The sequence below is a fragment of the Argiope bruennichi genome, chromosome 5, assembly GCF_947563725.1.
Source record: "Argiope bruennichi chromosome 5, qqArgBrue1.1, whole genome shotgun sequence".
Lineage (NCBI taxonomy): Eukaryota > Metazoa > Arthropoda > Arachnida > Araneae > Araneidae > Argiope > Argiope bruennichi.
The window spans coordinates 37,016,521-37,040,294 of record NC_079155.1 but is presented as its reverse complement, the minus strand read 5'-3'; the positions used below and the strand labels follow the sequence as shown (position 1 = coordinate 37,040,294).

General features: G+C 30.7%; 1 protein-coding gene across 1 annotated transcript; it reads right to left on the bottom strand.

Annotated features, from left to right (window-relative positions):
• Nucleotides 1–1,788: 1,788 nt before the first annotated feature.
• LOC129968241 (G-protein coupled receptor 83-like) lies at nucleotides 1,789–22,844 on the bottom strand. The gene is made up of 3 exons (XM_056082094.1): nucleotides 22,383–22,844; nucleotides 12,657–12,953; nucleotides 1,789–2,382 (listed from the first exon to the last, which is right to left on the bottom strand). Exons 1-3 carry the CDS (start codon nucleotides 22,842–22,844, stop codon nucleotides 1,789–1,791), a joined length of 1,353 nt encoding a protein of 450 aa, XP_055938069.1.
• Nucleotides 22,845–23,774: the final 930 nt, after the last annotated feature.

The following is a 23,774-nucleotide window of genomic DNA, read 5'->3' as shown; positions in this document are numbered from 1 at the left end:
AGTTCATGTCTGCAGTGGTTGATTAATCCATCATTATCTTTCAAAGAAACGTCAAGTGAAATAGATTACTGAAGCCATTTCAAAATTTGAACATTTTTACTGATACAGAAAACGATACAAAACATACAGAGAATGGTTGAATTTTACACTGATAATGAGGATCAATCATGGTCTGTGCATTGGCAATCAGATTCATTAAGACTTTAGCAGTTCAAAAAATAACATATTTACATGTACAGTGAATTTTATAATAAAATGTAACATTAAATGATTTCACATTTTTAGAAACATAATCATGCAAGCTATAATGATAACATTAGTACGTTAATTATGGTATAATGTAATTTTCTAAAGGAAGTCTTCAGATATTGCAACTTTAGAAGCCCTCTGTTTCTGTCCCAACTTCCAAAGATAAGTTCACTTATAGATCATTTAAATTTAGTTTCTGTGTAAGTAACAAATATTACGACAAATTGAAATAAAGCATTTAAATGCCTACCACCGTCAAGAAAGTTGATTTTCATATCTAGCTTAATAAAAATATTTTCGAATTTAAATTCAAAAAACATTTTTATACAATATGGTAAAACAATTATAAAATTTTTTTTGATACAACTTAATAAAAATTTTATTAGGACCGTTTACTTATTAAACAAACCAGCAAACAGCAAAAAAAAAAAAAAAAAAATTGGTGCCATTTTTTTTTTCTGCAAGTGTATTTGAAAACATGAAAAATATCCTAGAATTAGTAACAATTGTTGCTATAAATTGAAACAAAACATTTAAATGCCTGCTATATTCAAAAAAGCTATTTTAGTATACAGCCTGACTAAAAGCATTTTCCAATTTAAATTCAAATGGAATTTTATTCAATATAATAAAACAATTACAAAATCTTTTCGGATGCAACCTAATAAAAATTTTACCAGAATTGTTGACTTATAAATCAGTTAGCAAACAGAAAAAGAATTGCGCCATTTTTTTTCTGCAAGTGAATTTTAAAACATGAATAGCATTCTAGCACTAGTAACAATTGTTGGGTTAAATTCAAATAAAACATTTAAATGCCCGCTACATTAAAAAATAAACTAGTTTTAATATCCAGTTGACTAAAAATATTTTTCAATTTAAATTCAAAAGGAATTTTATACAATATGATAAAACAATAACCAAATTTTTTCCGAATCAGCCTAATAAAAAGTTTATAAGGGATGTTGACTTATAAATCTGCTAGGAAACAGTAAAAAAATTGTGCCATTTTCTTCTGTAAGAAAACATTTGAAGACATGGAAAATATCTTACCACTAATGTTTTGAAATTTATACATTTCTCTAAAAGACATCATCTTCAAATTTATTTTGATTTTAATTAACTAGAGTACACGAGCCATTATATATCAAAATAAAGCACAGGATTTAATTATCCTTAAAACACTGCAAAAAAAATCCGAAGGCCCTTAAAGTTGCAATGATGTTAAGCAACTTCTTTCACTGATTATTTAAAAATCAGAAATTGGATGCTATCTGGAAGTAAATATTAATCATGAAATAAAATTCTCTTAAAAGTATATTTTAAAATAATTAAAAAAATCATCTTTCTTTATATAAAAATTTTGTGTTAAAAGGATTTTTGAGAAATTTCAAAGATCTTATGCATATTTCATCTTAAGCTTATTCAATAATGCAGTAAAAATAAAAACAAATTAAGAAAGAAAAAAAGTATTTAATTCACGATATTTGCTAAATCCTTAAAAAAATTTCGGCAAATTTTTTTTCTTGAAATTCAACATTAAGACATCTGTAAACTATCATTACCATCAGCATCCATAAATGATTCATTAACGACCGTTGTTGACACTTTAAAACTGTTTCTTGAAGAATCTGCACTTTTCTGTAAAGATGCTTGTGTTGCTTTGGTCGAAAGTGACTTCAGCGGAATGTCGAACTCATAAGAATGGCGTGATTTCGATTTTCCAAAATTAGATTTTTTATTTGTGATCTGAGTTGCATTTGAACAGCAGCTATCATTAGGTGAATCTTGATTAGAATCAGATCCGAGTTCAACTGAAAGAGTGTTTGGAGCACTGTTAGGTCTGAAAACCTTGGTTGACTTGAAGCTGTTCAATTGACGACCTGCGTTTGTCATGCACAGCAAGCAGTTCAGTGCACCAGCTCTGAAGCGGTCGTTGAGCCAACAATATATGAATGGGTTGTAGCAAACAGAGCTCATTGCAAGCCAGTGACAGACAAAGAAGACTGTAGAATGAGTGACTGATTTGGGCAGAAAGGTTTCTGGGTTGAATTCTCGGAGGAGATTGAATGTATTCAGCGGCAACCAGCAGAGAGCGAACAATATCACCACCACCACAAGCATTTTAATTGTCTGAAAGAAAAAAAATAAAACTAAGTAATTTATAAATGTTATAAGGGATAGCTTTGAATAAGAGTTTCAAAATTGTGGATAGCCATACAAAGTGGCCCATATTGGGATATATGGTAATGAAAAGGCGGATCATTATGCAAAGTTGGCGGCACAGAAAGAGGGTGTTGATATGGTTGTCCCCAAATCAAATGGTGTCTTAAAATGGGAATTAAGAGAAGAAATAAAGCTGCAATGGTTTGACAGATGGTATATGTCCAAAAACGGAAGAGTAACTTTCGATTTTATTCCTAATCCAGAAATAAAAATAAGAAGATACCATCCACTGATAATTCAAATTATATCAGGACATGGGAGATTTCCTGCATATTTCCAAAGATTTGGAAGAATGCAGGACAATAAATGCATTTGTGGAGGAATCGGTACTGTTTACCACTATTTAAAGGAATGTATTGAAATCTCGAAGTTAAGAAAAAATCTGAAAATTATAAATAATGACTTAAGTACAGTACTGATGGTACCAGGTAATCTTAAAACTCTGAAAGACATGATGTCAAAAATTGTCAGTTTTTTACCAACTATTTGAGAGTTTGTAGATAAGGAAGAAGGACAATAATTGACCACTTTGTGGCCAATTACCTCGAGGGGAATGTCACTTTGACAAATCGGTCAATGCAAGGATGGACAATACTCAAGATAGCAGTCGGCCACAACAAATCCTGTCGATACTGCTACGTTCAGTGGTGGCGGGGTGGTCGGCTGTACGCAAGAAGAAGCCATACAAAGTGGAGATGCTAGTCAATTTTTGATAGATCGTGACAACTTCTTGAATGTATACATATGTCTCAACAATTTATAAAAATATGAAGTCGGCGTCAGTTTATTTATACCTACAAGACAAAAAAATGAAAAAAAAACGCAATACGCAAATGAGCGATTCATGTCACTTCAGGTTCCATTCACTACTCAGAAGCTCCTTACGTACAATGTAGTTTAATGAACTACATTGAACATAATGAACTACAACGAACGTACAATTTAGTTTAAGCGCTCATTAACTTTTAAGCAGTTCCTTATTACTTGTGAAACATTTATTATAATTAAAAATACATGTTTTTTCCAAAATGATTCTTTAGGTTTAAAAAAAACTCGACTGGAAAGAGCGTGAGCTGTTCGTCTAAAAAATTACAGTGTAAAGATGAAAAAGGTTGCTATAGATTCAATTTCTAAAAAGTGCATCGAGATGTTAAAAAGTACGGGAATTCGTGGTTTACAATTAATATATAGAGCGCCAAATAATTAATTTCATCCTTGGTTCAACAGTTAATTTTTAAACATTAACGTTAGACTCTAGATATCAAATGCTCTAAATATAAAAAAGAAAGACATTTTTTATGGTTTGAATAAACAAACATCACTGTTAAAGAAATTACGAAATCTTAATTTTGATACAGTTTCCAACTTTTATCAGTTAAATTAAAATAATGCACTAATGATATTTAAATCTTTATAACTCGGACAATTTTAATTATTATATTCAATTAATTATCAATTCATCAAAATATTTCATTAAATATGACCTACAGGACCGACGAACTGCATAAGAAATTACTTTGTTGATTTTTCAACAATTTCTATTGACTGAAATGAAATAAAATACGATTCTTTACACTATTTAAAACATTTTTCCGGATGATTTTTTCCAATATGTTTATGTGTAAGGGTTTAGAAATGAACTATTTGGATGCCAGGATTAAAGTGGACAGACATCCTGTATATAAAAGAGTTCTGCAACAGTTTATTTCTCAGAATCAGAAGAGATGTTAGTTGGGATGAGATTAGGCCCAAATGATTTTCTCTTTTCTCATACGTGTAGTAGATTGACTAATAGTGAAAAACAGTAGTGTTTCGGGTTATAACCGATTTGCATAATGTCTATGAAATACTGGACAGCAGGAAATTTCATGATGCATTCCCATTTTAAATAGCAATTTCTCGGATTATGTTCAATTTATTTCATGTCTATGAACTACTGGATATCAGAATGCATTTATAAATAGAAAATTTAATGGTGCATTAGAAGACAGTAATGTGTGACAAATAGAAAAAATTGCCTTTTGAATCAATCTTTTTCAAACGATGCAGAATCAAGTGATGTTAAACCAGAGGTATGTTTTAATTGAAACGTTCACACTTATTCTATAATAAATATACCTTATGCCATTGGGGAATAAAGAGCCTATTGGAGTTCACTCTTTTTCGATTTTTTTGTTGCTATTAATCGCTGAGATGTTATTTAAGCACAAAAAAAAAAAAAAAAAAAAACTAATGTGAATTGTGGGCAGTTTTTTTTGCGGACATATTAAAACTAAAATTTGACATTGATCTATAATTGTAGACATAAAATCTTGTAACTTTAAATAGACAATTCTTCTTTATATACAAATTTATTTCGTGTATCTCGGAAATGATTTGGATCAAATTTTATATTTAGATAAGGTTTTGCTTTTTAAGTTTATCTATATAGGTGTCTTTCCTGTAAAAACAAGATTTTACAAGCACACAAAAAAACATTTTTTTTTTAGCTAATCGTTAGCCTTTTTTGTAATTTCTACTATTAGCTCACACTCTCTCTACATATATATTGTTCAAATTTTCAATCGTTAATAAAATACTTTTTATTCATCCACTCAAGTTCAATCCTTTTTTAAACTTGTAGTGGATGACACTTGACGTTAATACAGTTTCTTTCAAATATTAATTAATTAATTAAATTTGTCCTGTCATTTCTATTTGGTTGCCAAAGTCGCCAAATCCGTCGCCATGTCGTCAAGTTTGTCGTCTCTATTTTGCCACTTAATATTGAAATTCTGTCATATGTATAATTTATGTTAATTGTAATTATTTAATAAAAAGTAACTAAAATAATTTTTTTTGTTGGTTTAAGTAGGAATTGACTTAATTTTTTAAAAATATATTACTTGTTTCATCTGCTTGCATGTTGACAATGTCATATACCGCCATCTCGTAAATTTTTGTGGTACTTGCATTGTTGCCATAGGATGATACCCTACTGGTACCTCAACATTTTGTGAGATGGCGCTATATGACATTATCCCAGTACGAATATATTTGGCTCACATGCAATAGCAACAATGCAATTGTTGTGTTAACCAATTCAAATAACATGTTAAACAAAGTTCATTCTTGATTTTTTTTTTCATTTAAATGACTTATTCATATGTAGGTAAGATTGAAAAATATTCATATAAAAACAGTATGTGATTCGTTTCTAAATATTTTCTCTAAAAACCATAATTTTACACAAAAAAAAAAAAAAAAAAAAAAAACAGGTTGTCGAGGGAAATTTTCTGTCTTCTAGGTACTCACGCATTTAAAGTCATAACGTTTAGGACTTATCGTGCTCATATGCTAGTGAAAGTAAATAACCGATAGACCATGAACTCTTTAATGGATTTGGTTTTAAATTTGATGTATATCTATATTTTAAATGCTTAACCTGTGGGTCAAACTTTACTTATCTAGGCTCTTTTTATGTTTTGGAAATATCATATTCTTTTGTACTCTTAATAGCTGGACAGACAGGCAGCTTCTGAATGGATTTCATTCAAAATTTGATAAAAATCTACAAAGTCAGTTGTAAAGTCGATATACCTAATTTCTTTCATCTACGTTAAGAAATTTTTGAGTTGTCGTTTTCACAAGCAAACAGGCAGAGAGATAGACATATTTCAAAAATGAATTTCTTGGATTCAGGAAGCTCTGAAACGTGAAGATGAATCAAAATGGATACAACACCCATTTTTTACAACTCAGTTTTGATTAATTGATCAATGAAATGATCATAAAGATAAGCTAAGTGCCTTGTAGTTAATTTATGAAAGCCGTATGCTTTAATAACAATATTAAAACTTTGTATTTTTATATGAATTTTGTAAAGGAATATATGTATTTAATATTCTGTTTTTCCTTCCGAAAAAACATTAGAAAACAAGATTTATAATTTTCATTACATTTAAAAATATTCACATTGTAAATAAATGTTTTAAGAAATAAATCTTAATCACATTATAACACTATCATGGATACTGAGATTTTTTCCAGCACTTATATTTTGCTGAAAACATATCTATTATTTATTAATATTATGAAATAAATTCTTTCTTCGATGCGTTTATTTCTTATTTTTCTTTTATTTTCCCCTATTCCCATTCCATTTCACATTCCCATTTATTATCTAGAGACACAGACTATGTGTTTAGTATACTTAACGGGATAATCTAATGTTTGTTCTAGCCAAACATCAGAAGCAGAAATCTTGACTTATGGTTAAGTGGAGGGACACTCAAGAATTAATGGGCTGAATTAAAGTAAATTATTACGTTTGAGAAAGTTGCGAGCGATAAGAACTTAGCCATAGCTTTCAGCCGAAAGATTGCTTAAACAAACCATTTGTCTTTGCATGGAACTGCAATAGTTTGCTTCACAGATTATTTGGAATTAGCAGTTTGAACTTGCTAACACTTTGTCATAATATTGCTTCGGAGTCAATAAAGATATTCTTGGTTGACTCCTAATATGATGTTTATGATATTTTATTTGGAAATACTTTAAAAATTTTAAATCTTTGGAAATATATTTTATCAGATAATTGTGTAATATTAGACTTCGAGAAAACTAATTTCTATCTTTATTAGCAATGAAAGAGAATTTGTATAAGATAAAGATATTCTTGGTTGACTCCTAATATGATGTTTATGATATTTTATTTGGAAATACTTTAAAAATTTTAAATCTTTGGAAATATATTTTATCAGATAATTGTGTAATATTAGACTTCGAGAAAACTAATTTCTATCTTTATTAGCAATGAAAGAGAATTTGTATAAGATAAAGATATTCTTGGTTGACTCCTAATATGATGTTTATGATATTTTATTTGGAAATACTTTAAAAATTTTAAATCTTTGGAAATATATTTTATCAGATAATTGTGTAATATTAGACTTCGAGAAAACTAATTTCTATCTTTATTAGCAATGAAAGAGAATTTGTATAAGATAAAGATATTCTTGGTTGACTCCTAATATGATGTTTATGATATTTTATTTGGAAATACTTTAAAAATTTTAAATCTTTGGAAATATATTTTATCAGATAATTGTGTAATATTAGACTTCGAGAAAACTAATTTCTATCTTTATTAGCAATGAAAGAGAATTTGTATATGTTGATGCTCTACGTGCCAAATCGTTTGGCTTGGAGCTGTCAAATTATTTACAAATTTGTAATATATGTGTTTAGGAGTATGTATTTTTTCTCAGTTTTTAAAATGTTAATTTCAAAAATTTCAAAATTTAAATTAATAAATGCATTGCGATTTTGGTGTTTTTTGAGATAGAAAAATATCATTGCACGAAAATAAATTTTACATTGATTTATACACACACACACACACACACACACATGACCAAAATTAAGGTTACAAAAATGTTTTTCAAAGTAATTCTAAATGGCTACCAGTAAAATTTAAACAAATTATATTTTATATATTGTGAAGGACCGGTAACACGATATTACATCTGTTGTGAGAAAAAAATGTTGTTTAGCATAAGTTTTTGAGGAACTATTGAAATTAGACCGTTTAGGTATATGGGAGTTTTGCCTGCAATTTTGTGAATCTTGCATTAAAACAAAAAATTTAACCTGTTTCCTGTGAGAATGAGTTCTCATAATCGTTTAGACGATTCTTTGAGATGGAGAGTCGTTAGCAAGCTTGAAGTTGGGCAGTCTCAAGCGGAGGTGGCTCGATGGTTACAAGCGACACCGAAAGTGCAAACCAGGTTGTGGAATCGATTCCAAACAAGTGGTACTGTAACCAGGAAGGCCGGCCATGGCAGTCACAAAGCAACGACGTCTGAACAGGATCGCTATTTGGCATTAAGCGCACGACTGCATAGGCTAACAACGGCTCCTCACTTTTCTCGTGACCTTGCTGCTGCGTCTGGAATAAGAATTTCCAGATAAACAGTATACAGATGTCTAGCAGAGAGGGCCCTTTATAATTGGCAACCAGATTAGTGCGTCCCTTTGACTGCATTGAACAGAAAAGCCCGGTTGTTTTGGTGCCGAACACATCAGTGGGGCACAGCAAGAATGAGGACGTGTTCTTTTCAGTGATGAGTCGAGATTTACCACACAGAGTGATACTCGTCGAATCTTCATCTGGAGAGAGGGAGGGGCTCACTATCATCCCTCCTACGTAAAAGAAATCGACAGAATTGGTGGCAGAGGAATCCTTGTCTGGGGTGGCATAATGTTGGGCAACCACTGCACAGCTTCGATGCGGGTACTGTCAATGGCCACGCTATAGGGATGAGATCCTTGAAGCCTATGTGAGGTTGTTCCGGGGTGCGTTTGGCCCAGACTTCATGTTTATGGATGATAACGAGCGTCCACATAGAGCCCAGATCGTTGATGATTTTCTTGAGGAAGAGGATATTCGACGTATGGACTGGTCTTCGAGGTCTCCGGATCTTAATTCTAATGAACATATTTGAAATGGTCTCGTAAGAGCCACTGCACAGCGTAACCCCTCCCCCCCTCCTAATACCCTCCAAGAGTTAAAAGCCGAGCTTTTGGAAGAATGTTCTTTGTTGCCCCAAGCATTTATTGACACCCTCATAAACAGTATGAAAGCTCGTTGTGAAGCCTGTATAGCAGTGCACGGTGGTCACACTCCATATTAGACAGGCTTTCCCCGAGATAAATGCTTTATCTCTGATTCATAATGTAACACTTTTTGATATACCCTGTTTCTTAATTCCCAATTTAAATCTTTTCCATGTTGTTATGTGTCTATACTCTTTTTTCCATTGTAGTGTACCTCTGTGCCAAATTTTGTGGCAGCACAGTGAATAGTTTTTCATTTTTCGCAGATTTTATGTTTGTGATCTTAATTTTGGACATGAGTGTATATATATATATATATATATATATATATATATATATATATATATATATAATGTTACCAAGTTATTGATAGCATGATTCCCTTCCCCTCTGAATTTAAATATTTTGAATTTTTAATATTATTTTTAACAACATATTTTATTGGTGCAAAGAATTCAAACTTTTTTTTAGCTTCATGAAATATTAATTCACATAATTTTCTTCTTTTCTTGAAAATTAAAAGGATAACTTATTTATTATTTTATAAAAGAACATCGATTGACCGAACAGTTTCATGGCATAACAGGTCCATTTACCTAATCTGCAGGACAAATACAGGATTATCAAACTAACAAGACGCTAATGCCTACCAGGATTTAAAAATTAAAAATTATTACTTTATTTATTACTTTTTTTGAGAGCATTTTGACTAAAATATAAATTATAAATAAAAGATTTAATTGAAATCAAACACAGCCAATATTCGCCACTAAAAACAGTAAATAATTGTAATAAATATAATAATGTAATCAAATAATGACAATGCAAATTAAATTCATGAAAGTTGTCACTCAGGTAGTCTTAATGGTGACTCTATGCATATAAAAGCTGAAATTTTTAAATTTAAAACAGAAGAATTTTTATTTAATGAATGTAGAAGAATTATTATGAATTTTGTAGAAAAATTTATTCAATGTATATACTTCTACATATACTTTAACATACACCCCAAAGTATAGCTCTAAAACATTTACTTTAAATGCGTGCTCTTTGATTACGTAAGGTTCTAATATACAAATTTCGCACATCATGTTTCTCCATAATGTGGTGAACCTTATAAGCCAGATAAGAGCTACGAAACACGAGTTTGTCTCGTGATCTTGTTACTCGGCTGCGAATCACAATGTCCCAGGTTCTATCCTCCCTCATAACAATATGCCACAATAATAAGAAACCCAATAGTGCAAGATCAGTTTGAGGTCTTATCTATTGAGCAGCAAACCTTTTTCAATTCTCTTCGTTCACTTAAAGAAAGAAAATCTTACTCTGTTCCATCTAATCTGATTTTTGATATAAAAGCATTTACCATAGAAGATCTATGTCCTCTTATTTTCTGTTCTCGCAAATCTATATATTGACTTACTTATGACTATAGTCCACTTTCTTCTAAAGGAATTTGCCTTTTATTGATTGCTTTAATCTGTTCCGAGTTTCTAGTTTTAAGTTATTATTATTGTGTAATCCTGTGCCTTAAAATTGCTTGTTACTTCTGATTTGAGCCATTGAAGTGTGGTATTGGTCACACCTAAAGCAACTTTCCTGGGTTATTTCATTTTTAAAAATGAGAAGATAATCCAGGGTATTCCTATCTTTTATATTTAGAGAATATAAATGACAGGAATTATGACTGAATTTATCTTGAAGACTTTAGAAGTGCTTATCCTCTTCCATGTTTAGCCCATTTCGCTTTCATTGTTTCGCCCGTATCTTTTCTATTTTTAGTTACAAATTATTCGTATAGATGGCGATAGTTGTCCATTACATGATAGTTTGCAGTCTATTGCGTTTTCTATTCTGATTGGTTCAAAAGCGCGAGTTTGTTTTTCGCATGTTTTGTATCAGACGAATTTTTATCAAAAAAAAAAAAAGTTACATTTTTTTGGACCGAATTCTGGAAAAAAATGAAATTGTTAAAGTTTTGTGAAAAGTTTATGAAACTGTTCACGTTTTTTTCTTGTGATCGGTTCACTGGATTGAGAACAAGCAAAATGTTTGATTTTGAATGGTTTCTAACAGTGAATAATGATTATCATTAGTTTTCTGAGTCATTAATTCCTCATTTGTAGTTACAAGAACCCCAGATATAACCATATTAGATTTTTTTTGCTAGAAAAAAAATGAAAAATGAAATAATTTGTTTAGTACAATTAGTTTACTATGTCATTGTTAAATGACACTGTAAACTTAAAAAAAATGTTTGCGGTCAATTTACGAACTTTTGCAATGTGTTTAGATAGAATTTACTTACTTTTGACTAAGTTTGTTGTCCCATACTGGATGTCCGATAAATAATAGTTGAACAGAGCACTGATATGACAGCATATAAAAATTTATACTTACGAAATCATAGCATCATTTAATTAAAATGTAGAAAGCCTTTTTTTTTTTAAGAAAGTGAGATCTATGGAAAATCCATTTAGTTTTTTAATGGCATTGGATAACATTTGCATTCAAGAACCGAATTTTCAAGATCAAGATATAAATGAATAGTTAAGACTGCCAAATTACATACATAAACAAAAAATTAAGGTTTTCAAATCTTTTAGCTGAAAAGGGAGTGATGATTGAAAATTTAGTCTTCCTTCATGATCGTGATTTCAAAATTTTTTTTGTCGAAATATTTTTTTAATTATTTTCAACACTGTATTTCATGCTTGGCCTTTCTTTAGTGGTGTTGTTTGATCTTCTATTTAGATCTTTCAAGTTGGAATGTTTCGCAGATTCCTCATGTGTTGAAATTGGATCTTCTAAGAGACTAGATGAGTAAATTACATGCACGGAGACTATTTTCTTCGGATAAGTCTTCCTTGATCACATGGCAGATTCGCTGATCTACTGTAGAAAATTCACGAAAAATAATTTTCTTTATGCATCGCCACTCTGTATATGCTTTGTGGTTGTTCAGGAAGATTTATTTAATCTTTCTATTATTGTGTATTAGTTGAATCTAGTCTCAATTGATCAAGCTGATTCAATTTAATTAATTAATTTTTAGGACTCTTAAATTGCCTAGAACTGGACACATTTTCTTACCTACAACTTTAAAAATAGCTAATTCTACAACAAAATAATAAAATAGGCTAATTCTTATATCTAAACAATATGATTGAAAGACTAGATTCACATGTAAATTAAAGACATAAAAAGCAACTGGCCCAAATATTTTGTTTATCTGGCCTTGTTTTTGTTTGAAATAAAACTTAAATTGATTTAGTTCAATTTGGTCATTCTTTCTATAAACAAGTTTTTAAAATGTGTTATTTTTAAATAATTGCATGAATTTCCTTGTTTCGTATCTCTAGATAAATTCTATTTATTGCTTAGTTTCAAGGTTTTGACCTTGTCTGTATTCTAGCTTTTGTTTAACTTTTCAACGAATGCAGCACTGAGTTCTTAAGTTGCACCCACTGGAATTTCACTGATGCAAAATTTATGAAAGCAGCCATTACTTACCCAAATTATCAGGCAAATAACATAAAGCCAATACCAGTCTGAAAATTTAAAAACACATGAATTTCACTTACCTTTTTCTTAGCTTTTGCCTGACTGACTCGCTGTCCTTCCGTTACAACGCCTAAGGAATTTCTAGACCAAACTTGAACAATGATCAGATAATAGAGAACTCCCGTGATAGTAAGAGGTAAGATATACTGTGTGGCTACGGCAACAAGTGTGATCCATCGGCTCAAATTGACAGGATAAGCTGTTCGGCATCGAACCAGACGTCTGTAGGTAAAGACTGACTCAACTTTATTGAAAACAGCGTGTGGTAAGGATAATAGAATAGCCAAGATCCATACGCATAATATAATTTTTAGGGCCTGGAACAGATAAGGGAGTTATATTCTGGTTGATCATTATTGACCCTACATATAATGATTCATAAACAGTTAGGAAACATTATTACAAAATCATCATTTACAAAGAGCCGATACTCTAAGTGCGCTTGTATGCAACACATCTTATATACGGGAGCATATCAGTCATAAAGGAAAGGTCAATTATCTTTTAAGGAGTGCAGTATTCATTAGCAAATTTGGAAACGAAATAATGAAAACGAGGACAAATAGAAAGTCTTAGGGTATGCTTGGAAGGACGATCATAAAAGTACAGATTCTAGTGTTCTCGGAAGTGATAGCAATTATTGTAAAATTTATTATTGTTAAATCATCGAGAAGAAACCTACCTGTTAAGGTCAATCCCTCCAATTTCAAATAGTGTTGTTCCACTTATGTAGCCATTTCCTGTTTTAGACAACCAACATAGATTGTCATTCATGGACATTTCATGGCATACAAATCTGTCTATTCCTGTATGTCCAATTGCCTACACCCTCGATTCATTCCTCCAGTGTTATCTAATTTCTTCGATATGTTTCCTAATAGATTACACTGCGCAATTTTCTTTGCACCCATCTCATTGACTATCATTTTTGCAATGGATCTTCGGTGTTCATTCTAAATGGAACGGGATGATGGAAAAACTCAAAAGGATTTCACTGGGATCCGTTTCTATTCGGATTATCGGTTTCGGCAAAGTAAGGTTGAATCTATGAGATGCTGAAAATTATGTATTGTATGACTAACTTATATAAGAAAAGTAAGTACTGGCATTTGTCTCGAACGATTTCTCCATGTGCATTATCAGTTATAACACTATATTCCGTTTGGTTACAGAGTAGTTTGAACTTGCAGTTGCCCAGCAAAAAATAATTCAACCATAGTAGCAGTCTACTAATCATGGTAATCCCAAAGCAAAATGGACTACAATGGGCTCAAAGTGGTTTACATTGAATAATAAATGAAAACTTTTGCTCAAGTTAACCAGCAGCAAATTGACAGCAGGACCCGTGAAATCCAAACTGAAATTAGGAACCATTGCGCATATACAAAACTTTAGGAAGTGATACCACAGAGGAAAAGGAGTTGATGAAAGCTATAGCTGATGCTACCCTGTCATTAATTATCATCAAGCTTTGTAAGATCCAAATTGACTTATATAAACAAGCACTGTTTTTTAAAGCCTTTTTTCATAATATTTTTTTCAGGGTGATTATTTGCAACATTTCTATAATCCCTTTTCAGTCACTATTAAATAATTTAAAAATTCATCAACATTATTGATAATTGCAACATTAAAAATTCATCAACATTATTTGATAATTGCAATTTTAACAAGAGATACAAAATTTTAGTAATAACACTTTAATCAAACAATTAATAACTTCGCTAATTAATTTTCTTCAGAGGTTATGTTCAAATGAATTCTTCCTATTATTCTTTGCATCCTTTATATTGATTATGTAGATTTGGTGTCACCTTTGTTGGGGAAAAAACAGACGTGCAATGTATAACAAAAGAAATTTCTCTAACGGGTGTCTTCGTTTTAAATAACAAACAGGAAAATTGGAGTTTTGATTGAAGTTCCTTTTACTGTATTAAAAGAAGGGAAACAATTTCACGATAGCTGAGCACTCTTGAACCAGACGAATCGATTTTAAAATTATAGGAGGAAAATCGTCTGAGAAAAGGGAATTTTTGTATTTTGTTAACTGATTCACAGACGAATAAGAAAAGCTGCTTAGCAAACTTTTAAATGAAAGTTACACCAATTAATATAATAGGAATAGAAAAAATATATATCAACACTTATTAAAGAATTAATCCAAGATTTAATTTTAATGCTGTATGTTAATTAATTTTTTCGTTTATTCCAAGCGACTAATTAAGAATTAAATTTAAAGAAATCAGACAAATAAATTAATTTTAATTTATAAAAAAAGAAATAAAATATAATTTTGGTAGTTATATCGAAGGAAAAATATCAATACTCACTACTTTTCTTTTCATTATTTCAATAAGTTCATTTGCATTTTTTCGAATATGATTTGTCATCCGATTGTTGACTACAATCGAATTAATATTTAAGAGGATGAAGAAGTTAATATGAAGTGGGTAAATCGACCAGTTTCAATTGAGCTACATTTCAATTTATAATATTTATGCTTTTTTCCTCTATAAATTTACTTTGAAACAATTGATTTATTATTTGATTATATAAGAAAATTTATTTAATTTAATTTGAACCCATAGCTTATGTTTTGCCATTATAAGATAAGAAACAATGATAAGATAGGAATATGATTACTAGAAATAATAATACTACAAACCTCAGGTCATGTTTTGCATATCTTTAAGTTCCCTAAGATATCGGTATGATCCCAATTCTACTTATTCAAATATATCTAGCCAAATACCTTTGCCTGTGATAAAGGGGAAGTACATTTTCTTCTATTGGTCAAAGCTAACTGGGAACTGGAAGTAGAAATTTAACTCCTATATGTAGGAAAGAGTGCATTTTGGAAGGGCTTTTCAGGAAGAACTCTTCGCATTTGCCTTTCGCTTAAAGGAAAACCAGAGAAGCCTGTAGCAACAAATGCACATAGAATTATGAACTTTTGAATCACTCTCAGTAATAGCACAGCCAGGAGAAAGAGTCCGTAATGCTCTCTTTCAGAGCATTTTTTTCGGACCTGTCATGCCATACCAAAACTTAATTCATAAATCCATTAAAGGGTAAACGAAGTCGTTGCAACCATGAACTGAGTGTTCAGGAGAGAATCTGACTTCGAAATGAATCCAAACAAAATCAGCTGATGCCTCTGGAACTTTTTTTATATTAAAAAAATTAGCTTTTATGACCAAACATCGCTTCAGTTTGTAATGGAGATTTGTAATCAGGATCGTCATTTCATTGGTCCGAGTTATTCGACATGCTTGACATCCCTTGGTTCTATCTAATGATTACCTGAATTAGATTTTGGCAGACTTCGGGCTTATGAGATCCAGTGTGCGTCCCTTTGGGCTAACAGTGCATTGGAAAAAAATGTTAAATGGATGCTAAAGCTATTGAATTGATAAAAATTGCTTTGTCAAAAGCACATCCGATTATTAAAATATAAAAGAGCCGGCGTCCTGGCATAGGGGTAGCGCGTCTTCCCCGTGATCTGGGCGTCCCGGGTTCGAGTCCCGGTTTGGGCATGGTTGTTCTTCTGTTGTTCTATCTGTGAGATGTGTGAATGTGCCCTCCTGTAAAAAGGGGTTGTGCAAGCGAATGAGTGATGCGTGAGTGGCAAAGTCGTACTCTTGGCCCTAGTTGGCGCTGCTATAAAAAATAAGAGACGTTCCCCTCAGGCTTAAATCGCTGTCTTCGTAACAGTGGGCTTGTCAGTGGCAAGTGCCATAAGAAACAAACAAAAATATAAAAGCACATTTTTTTTTTCAATTTTTTTAACCTAATCTCATTTTCTATATTAGTTCTTTGCTTTATATGACTTTAATTAGAATAATACAATATTCGTAACCTTAACAACGTCGGACAAATATACTCATGCAATGGAAAGTTGATTCCAACAACTGGATGTGACCTAGAATAGGGTTCGGCAACCTATTGAAACGGAAGAGCCAAAAGCTACAATTTACAAAATTTTCCAGTTTTGAAAGAGCCACTAAAAATTTTAATTTAATTTAATATTATAGTATTTGCTTATATATATATTATTTTTGATTTAAAATAAATACCTTTAAATACGGAATAATCTTTATTCATATAAAAACACAAATATAGATAGTTATATCAATGGGAGCATTGGCTTTATGTGCCTTTTGAAAGTTTGATTAAATCTGGTTTATAGCTTGTTTATAAGTTTCAAGCACGACGCTAAATTTTTATTTGTTAGATGACTTCTAGATTTACTTTTTATTATATTCATTCAAGAGAACGCTTGCTCACAAGAATATGTCGACCCGAAGATCATCAGCAATCCATATGTCAACTTCTTCACCTCACTGTAGCATTCTGGAAGACTATTCCATGCGTCGAATATGAGGACCTCAACTCGCAGAATTTCTTTTAGAGCTGTCCACTTGTGCTGTACGATGTGCAGGCATTTCTGGACCTCCAACTCTTCCAACTTGTTCTTGAGTTCTGTGGACGCGCCATTCCACAAGTTTTTGGTTTTCAAATCTAGCAATTGCATTTGAAGCGATCCAGCATCAATTCCAAAGGGCTCAATGTTGATGTCATTTGTATTTGTGTTGGGAGGATTTACTGTGAACGCGAGAGTACTTTTGTTTGTTTTAAATTTCTCGAATCTCTCAGCGAATCGATCCTTCATGTTTTTTAAAGTTATGCTGAAGTGATTTAAGTCAATAGTTTCATTGGTCTGATCGCGATATTTCTTCAGATTATTAAAATGAATTATTATTAAAATATTATTAAAATGAAGTAATTTTCCGCTCTCCGTGTTTTCAACAAAAAGAAGTAATTTTTTTTCAAAACAAACTACTTCTTCAAGCAAAGCGTAGGCTGGGTTTCCCTTTCCTTGCAGTTTTAGATTTAGTTCAATTAGTTCCATTGTGTTATCTATCATGAAGTAGAATTTTTGCAGCCATTTGTCTTCTTCCAATTCGGGATGTTCAATGTTTTTTTCATTGAAGAATATTTTTATTTCACTCAAGCACAAAACAAAATGTTTTAATACGTTACCTCTAGAAGGTCAGAAAGCTGGCTATTTATTTCTTCATGGAAATCTTTAAACTGACGATGGTAGAGTGCTTTTGTCAAGATGCTGTTAATAATCTTAACTACCAAGTTCGTGACCTCAACTATTTCGGCCGACATGTTTGGGCACAAAGCGCTTCTCGATGAATTAAGCAGTGAAACGTTAGAATTTTTTGGTTTATTTTTTTTCTGAAGAATTGATGTTACCCCTCAATGTATTCCTGTCATACTTCTGGCTCCATCAGTTGCTATAGAAACGATTTTATTTATATCGATTCCATTGTCTTCCAGGCATTTTTGCACAGTATTTGCTATATTTTCTCCACGAGTTTGCCCTGAAGAGTGGTAGCAATCCTAGCAGTTATTCTTTTGGACCTTGAAACGACATATACCTGATGAAAAGAATAACTTGCACCGTGTCTTTTATTTCGCAAGACTCATCTATAGTAAGTGATAAGGCAGAAGCCAGTTGAATGTGTGTTACATTTGAAGACATTTTAATAGTTCTATCTTGTACTGTTTAGAAGATAATGGCAAATCTTTGATTTTTTTCATAATTTATGCTTTGTTTTTTAAATCACGAAACAGTTCTTCAGATACACGTGCAAAACAATCTTTGACGTACTCACCATCTGTGAATGGTTTTTCTCTTTTTTCAATTTCTAATAAACCGCAAGCGATTAAATTAACAAACATGCAATATAAGGTCGACCGCGTTATCCGAGGATAACTGACTGACAACACGTCTAGAGTCTAGGCATATTGTCTAGACTCTATACGGCTGTTTGGGTGAGAGAGAAATGAAATGCAATTGGCTGAAAGATAAACATGGTGACCTAGTCTCTAAGAAAAAAACAATAGCTCAAATTTATCTCAATACGGTCATGTTAATTGTAACGATATGTAATTTACAATTATGTTAACAGAACTATTGAGATATTAGGTACTTAAAAATATATTTTCTTAATTTTTAAGTGTTTTGATAATAAATTATTAATTTTTCTTATGGAACTGGATAGCCACAACTTTACATCAAAACAGCCGCAGGTTGCAGATCCCTGACCTAGAGTAATAACATAATATTAAGATCATATTAATATAATTAAAATGATATATATTCTTATTGTTAGATATGTGTCTTTGAGATAATTGATATTGTTGTTGGGAATAAACGTTAATGATTTTGATAACTGTAAATGAGTATTCATTTGGTGTCACATGATTTTGCATAAAATCATTGCATATTTCCACCCTAAAATTTGCTATTAGTAATGCAGGAGAATTTTTTTGTGTGTCTTCAGAATCAATCCTTGATAAACTATATAGAAATTACACCTAAATTTCAATACAAAAAATCATACTTGAATGAAAGAAGACGGAGTTGTGACTTCTGAGGCAATCCTTAGTAAGATTGTTTAGAACTGTACCTATATCTTAATATAACAAAAATATGCTTGAATGAAGAAAGTTAAGTTTTTACTTCCAAGACAATCTTTTATAAACATTTTAGAAAGTACACCTATGCCCAAGTACAAATATATATATAATATACTTGAATGAACGCAGATGGAGTTGTGACTACAGGGACAAATCTTGATAGATTGCGCAGACTACTTGTATGTCTTAATACAACAATAATATGCTTAAATAATGAAAGCTAAATTTTGACTTCCAAGGCAATTTTTATAGGCTATATAGAATGTACACCTGATCCCTAATGCAGTAAAAGTACGCTTGAATGATGAAAACTTCATAGAAAATTCTGAATAGACAAAACAGAATATAACCTATACTTTAATGTAATAAAAGCGTGCTTTAATGAAGAAAGTTGAAGTTTTGACTTCTTAGGCAACACTTAATAAACAAATATTATACAACATGTGCCTATCCATAATGTAAAAAAGGCCCGCTTGAATGATGAAAGCTGATATTTTGACTTCAGAGCACTTAATTGACTTCACTGAAAGGCTATATAGAAGGCTAAAGAAATGCTTCCCACTATCAAAGTTAGTTTTTAAGACTCACCACTACTTATTATGGTGGGTCTTAACAGTTAAGATTCCGGAAAGCTTTTTATTAACATCAAATAGCCAACCTCAAAAGTCTACAGCATCATCAGTTAGTACAAAATGATGTTTTATATTCATAGACAACTAAATAAATTTAAAAAAAACAAACTAAAATGCATTATCCAATTACTCTCAATAAATATGTAAAGAAATGCAATATTTTCAGATGGGTTCAAATTAATCTAAAAAAATAACAACCCAACACCCAATAAAATTATGCAATTGCTGATTTAGTTTAGCTTAGTTAGATTAACGTCCTGTTTTTGAAGCGACATGAGAGATATTTAGGGATATACGTGATAGTTTTGAACCGTGAAATCGATGATAAGGGCGATATTGTCTACCATTGTAGAACGTAAGGAAGAAAGCACAAAACAGTGCCTCTGAAATATTTGAATCTGTGGTTAAAATAATATGTGTACGAAGTTCTTGGAGTCATCAGCGATTTTGCCACATTTAATCAAGTTATTGGTGTGTAAAAACAATAATTTTATACTAAATAAATGAACCTATATAATTTTATTGAAGACATTTTTCACCATTAGTCACAATCTATGAATTTCAAAATTTTCACAAGGGACATTGTGACCTCCTTCAAATGATACTGTATTATTCTTTACTATAAAGGCATAACTATCACAACAAAATATTAATTTTGGTGTAAAGATATAGATGATGTCTAATCATTACCCAAAAGTTAACTTCTAAATCAATAGAAATAGGTATGTGCTTCAAATTAGAAAAAAAATCTCTAACTGAAGTACAAAGTTATATTTTATGCTATTTGTGTTAATAAATGGAGTGCTGAAAAAAATGACGAAGAATGTGTTTTTATATAGTATTCCAGCTCTATTAATTCCATCTATATTTATGTTTACAAATATATTATTAACATTTTAAATAATAAAATCTCCGCCCCCCCGCTCTTATGCAATTAAAACGGTTAGTTTAGTTATGCATATCTGAATATCATTATTTTAGAAGTGGCTTTATACCATTCTAAGAAAAGTCTTTAGATAGATCTTCCAATCATTGCTCCATACTTGCTCAAAACGTCTTTCAATCCTTTGAAATAATGAAATTCAAAATTTTATAATATTATCAAATTTGATTAAAGAAAAGTGGAGCTTTTTTTTTTAAATATTATTTTGTCAAGAATGCATATTTTATTAAATATGGCAACAAGACAGAGGGACTGTATAAAAATTTGGACTTCGTGACTTTTTAAGTCATTGGTTTATTGACTCAAACAACATAATAAATAATATTTTACCTTATTTGATTGGTTGATTTGCTGTGTTTTAGGCGCAAAGGTCATTTTTGACTAAATTGTGCTAAGCATGTGATTAAAACACGCACTAGATTGACAGAGAATTTTAAATAAATATAATAACAAATGAGATAAAATAGCATGACTTTCATGGATGTAATGATAAAAGGATAAAAATTAAATATTATATTAATTTAGAAGGAGAAAATATAATTTTAAATTATAAGTTATAATACGAAATAAATGGTAGAATGTTCTGTTTTCTTAAAAATTTCAATCAAATTGAAAACAAAGTTAAAAATTATTAGACGCAATTTTAAAAAAGTAAATAGCCTTTAAAACTTGACATACCTTATCTTATTTGAAGCACTGTTCTAATTGGGAGAACATGACTATCTCTAATGAATTAGAAAACAATTTAGAGATTAAATTATTGATAAGTACAAATCTTTCAGCAATAGTCAAGATTCTAAAAGGCAGTGTTCAACTGTACCTGTATATACCTTCGAAAATACTATATTGAATTGTAAATTTAGCATGACCCAAGGCTTGCTCAAGTTCGCTATCCAAGGCAATTCTAGAATAATTTTAATAGATTTCTCCGCGTTACTTCCAATACAAAGAACTTATCATAAAAATTAACTATATTTATACAATAAATAAAATAGCTATATATATATATATATATATATATATATATATATATATATATATATATATATATATATATATATATATATATATATATATATATATATATATATATATATATATATATATATAACGATTGCTAGCGAAAATAAAAATCAAGGGAAAAGAAAAGATCAGCACAATTCTGAGACCAAGGCTACTGATTAAAAACAAAAGTCCATTATATTTCAGAGACCAAACGTCAAGGTCAGCCACTTCCAAAAATTCTAATCCTTTTCTAACGTAATACTTGAATTAATTTTTACTTGAAAAATTAGACAAAATTCTTTGAAAAACATGCTTTTACATAGAGTATTTCAGCTAAAAATTATGTATCTGTTTGATTTAAATTGTAAACTATTATTAAAAAAAGGAAGTTAAAGTGAATCCTAAACTTATTTTTTTTCATTTTTTAATTGAATTCAAGAATTCAAGAGGCGAGTGAAGTTAGGTATTCTGTATAATGGGACCCTGCTACGCAAAATATTATATACTGTGTCTGAAAATAGTATAACATAACTCTCTTATTTCTTACTTTACATAAAAATGCCCGGAATTCTATGAAACGTTATTCTTTAGAATGCCGGCATTTTATAAATAGTCGATGACGCATAAACTATAAGCATGTCAAAATATTTATATGACGGAATACATTTTACCTGAGTTCTTCTTAGTCTTGGCTCCAAAGGTTTGCTGATGATTCTGTATCTATCAACCGCTATGCAGGTCATTGTGAAAGTGGAGACATACACAGACGTGACTTGCACCAACGGTACAAAGGAACACATAAAGCTTCCAAATGGCCAATCATTGAGAAGGATCCTTGCGACGTTAAACGGTATGTTGAGTACAGTCATCATGAAGTCAGAGAGAGCTAAATTCGCTATAAAAATGTAAGTTGAGCTTCTCATTCTGGCATTTCGGGCCACAATGTTGCATACCAATAGATTTCCAAAGATGCTGATAATAATTATGAGGCTATAGAATGCGATGATGACTGATTCTCGGTTTGAGATACTCGAAGCCGTGTTTAGAGCTGAACTCCAGTTGTAGGTTCGATTTTTTAAAACCATCAGCTTGAAGACTTCGGTGAAGTTTAATGGGTCAAGTGTTGTATTCATTGTTGAGAATCGAATTATTTTAATATTTTATAGTTCAAGTTCGAGACATGAAAGACATTTGCTTAAAAATTAAATCGAATAAAAATTTTTATTTCAAATGCGAAAGGAGACATGATGTGAAATCAAAATTCTTTTTAGAATAAATTAATCCATGCAAAATTTTTATTAGAATTTTTATATATTTTGAATATACGTTGCCTGTCAACTGTTTATGAAATTAAGACTTTTTGCATTCAAAATATTTGATTCGATCACTAGGAATATTATAGTATGGAAATTACCAGAAGTTTATATTTTGTGTCATATCCATTGCATTTATATTGTTAACAGAGGCAATTTTAAAGTGTGACTCGTAGTTTTGCCTACTGACCAAAAACAAGTACAGACAGTTGCTATATGTATTTCCATAACAAATTTTTAAGAAAGGAAATTAAGATTCTGTTGAAAAATTATTTAAGAATAATAAAAAAAGCAACGAATTAACTTCTTCTTATGATGGAAGAAGTGAAAAAATTAAAGTAAATCATTTTGCAGTCTATCCAGAAAATTATGGAAATTTGAATTCAATGAAATCTTGGCAAGTAAACATTTAATTAAAATTGCTAGGTTATTCCCCACGAATTATACTCTACGAATATTTACGCTTATTTAATGCTGCTTTTTGTTGCTTGAATGAAAAAAAAATGTTCTTTAAAAATTAAAGAAAGCATAAAATATGCAGACTAGTTTTTAAAATAATTTAATATTCTGCGTGATATGAGCTGAAATCTAGATGTCCAGGAGATAATCAACAAACTTTCTGTAAAAGTTCCTGTAAAAAAATAAGAGCAAAATTATTTTAAGTTACACACACGCTTTAGTAGAAATGTAATTTTATATAAATATTAACAAGTATTATGTAAATATTAAACAAGCATAAATATTAATCCA

Coding starts and splice junctions, on each gene's coding strand:
- LOC129968241 (XM_056082094.1), bottom strand. CDS start 22,844: ATGAATACAACACTTGACCCATTAAACTTCACCGAAGTCTTCAAGCTG. Junction 12,954..22,382: donor CAAGACTAAGAAGAACTCAG/GTAAAATGTATT, acceptor TATCTGTTCCAG/GCCCTAAAAATTATATTATG. Junction 2,383..12,656: donor AGGCAAAAGCTAAGAAAAAG/GTAAGTGAAATT, acceptor TTTTTCTTTCAG/ACAATTAAAATGCTTGTGGT.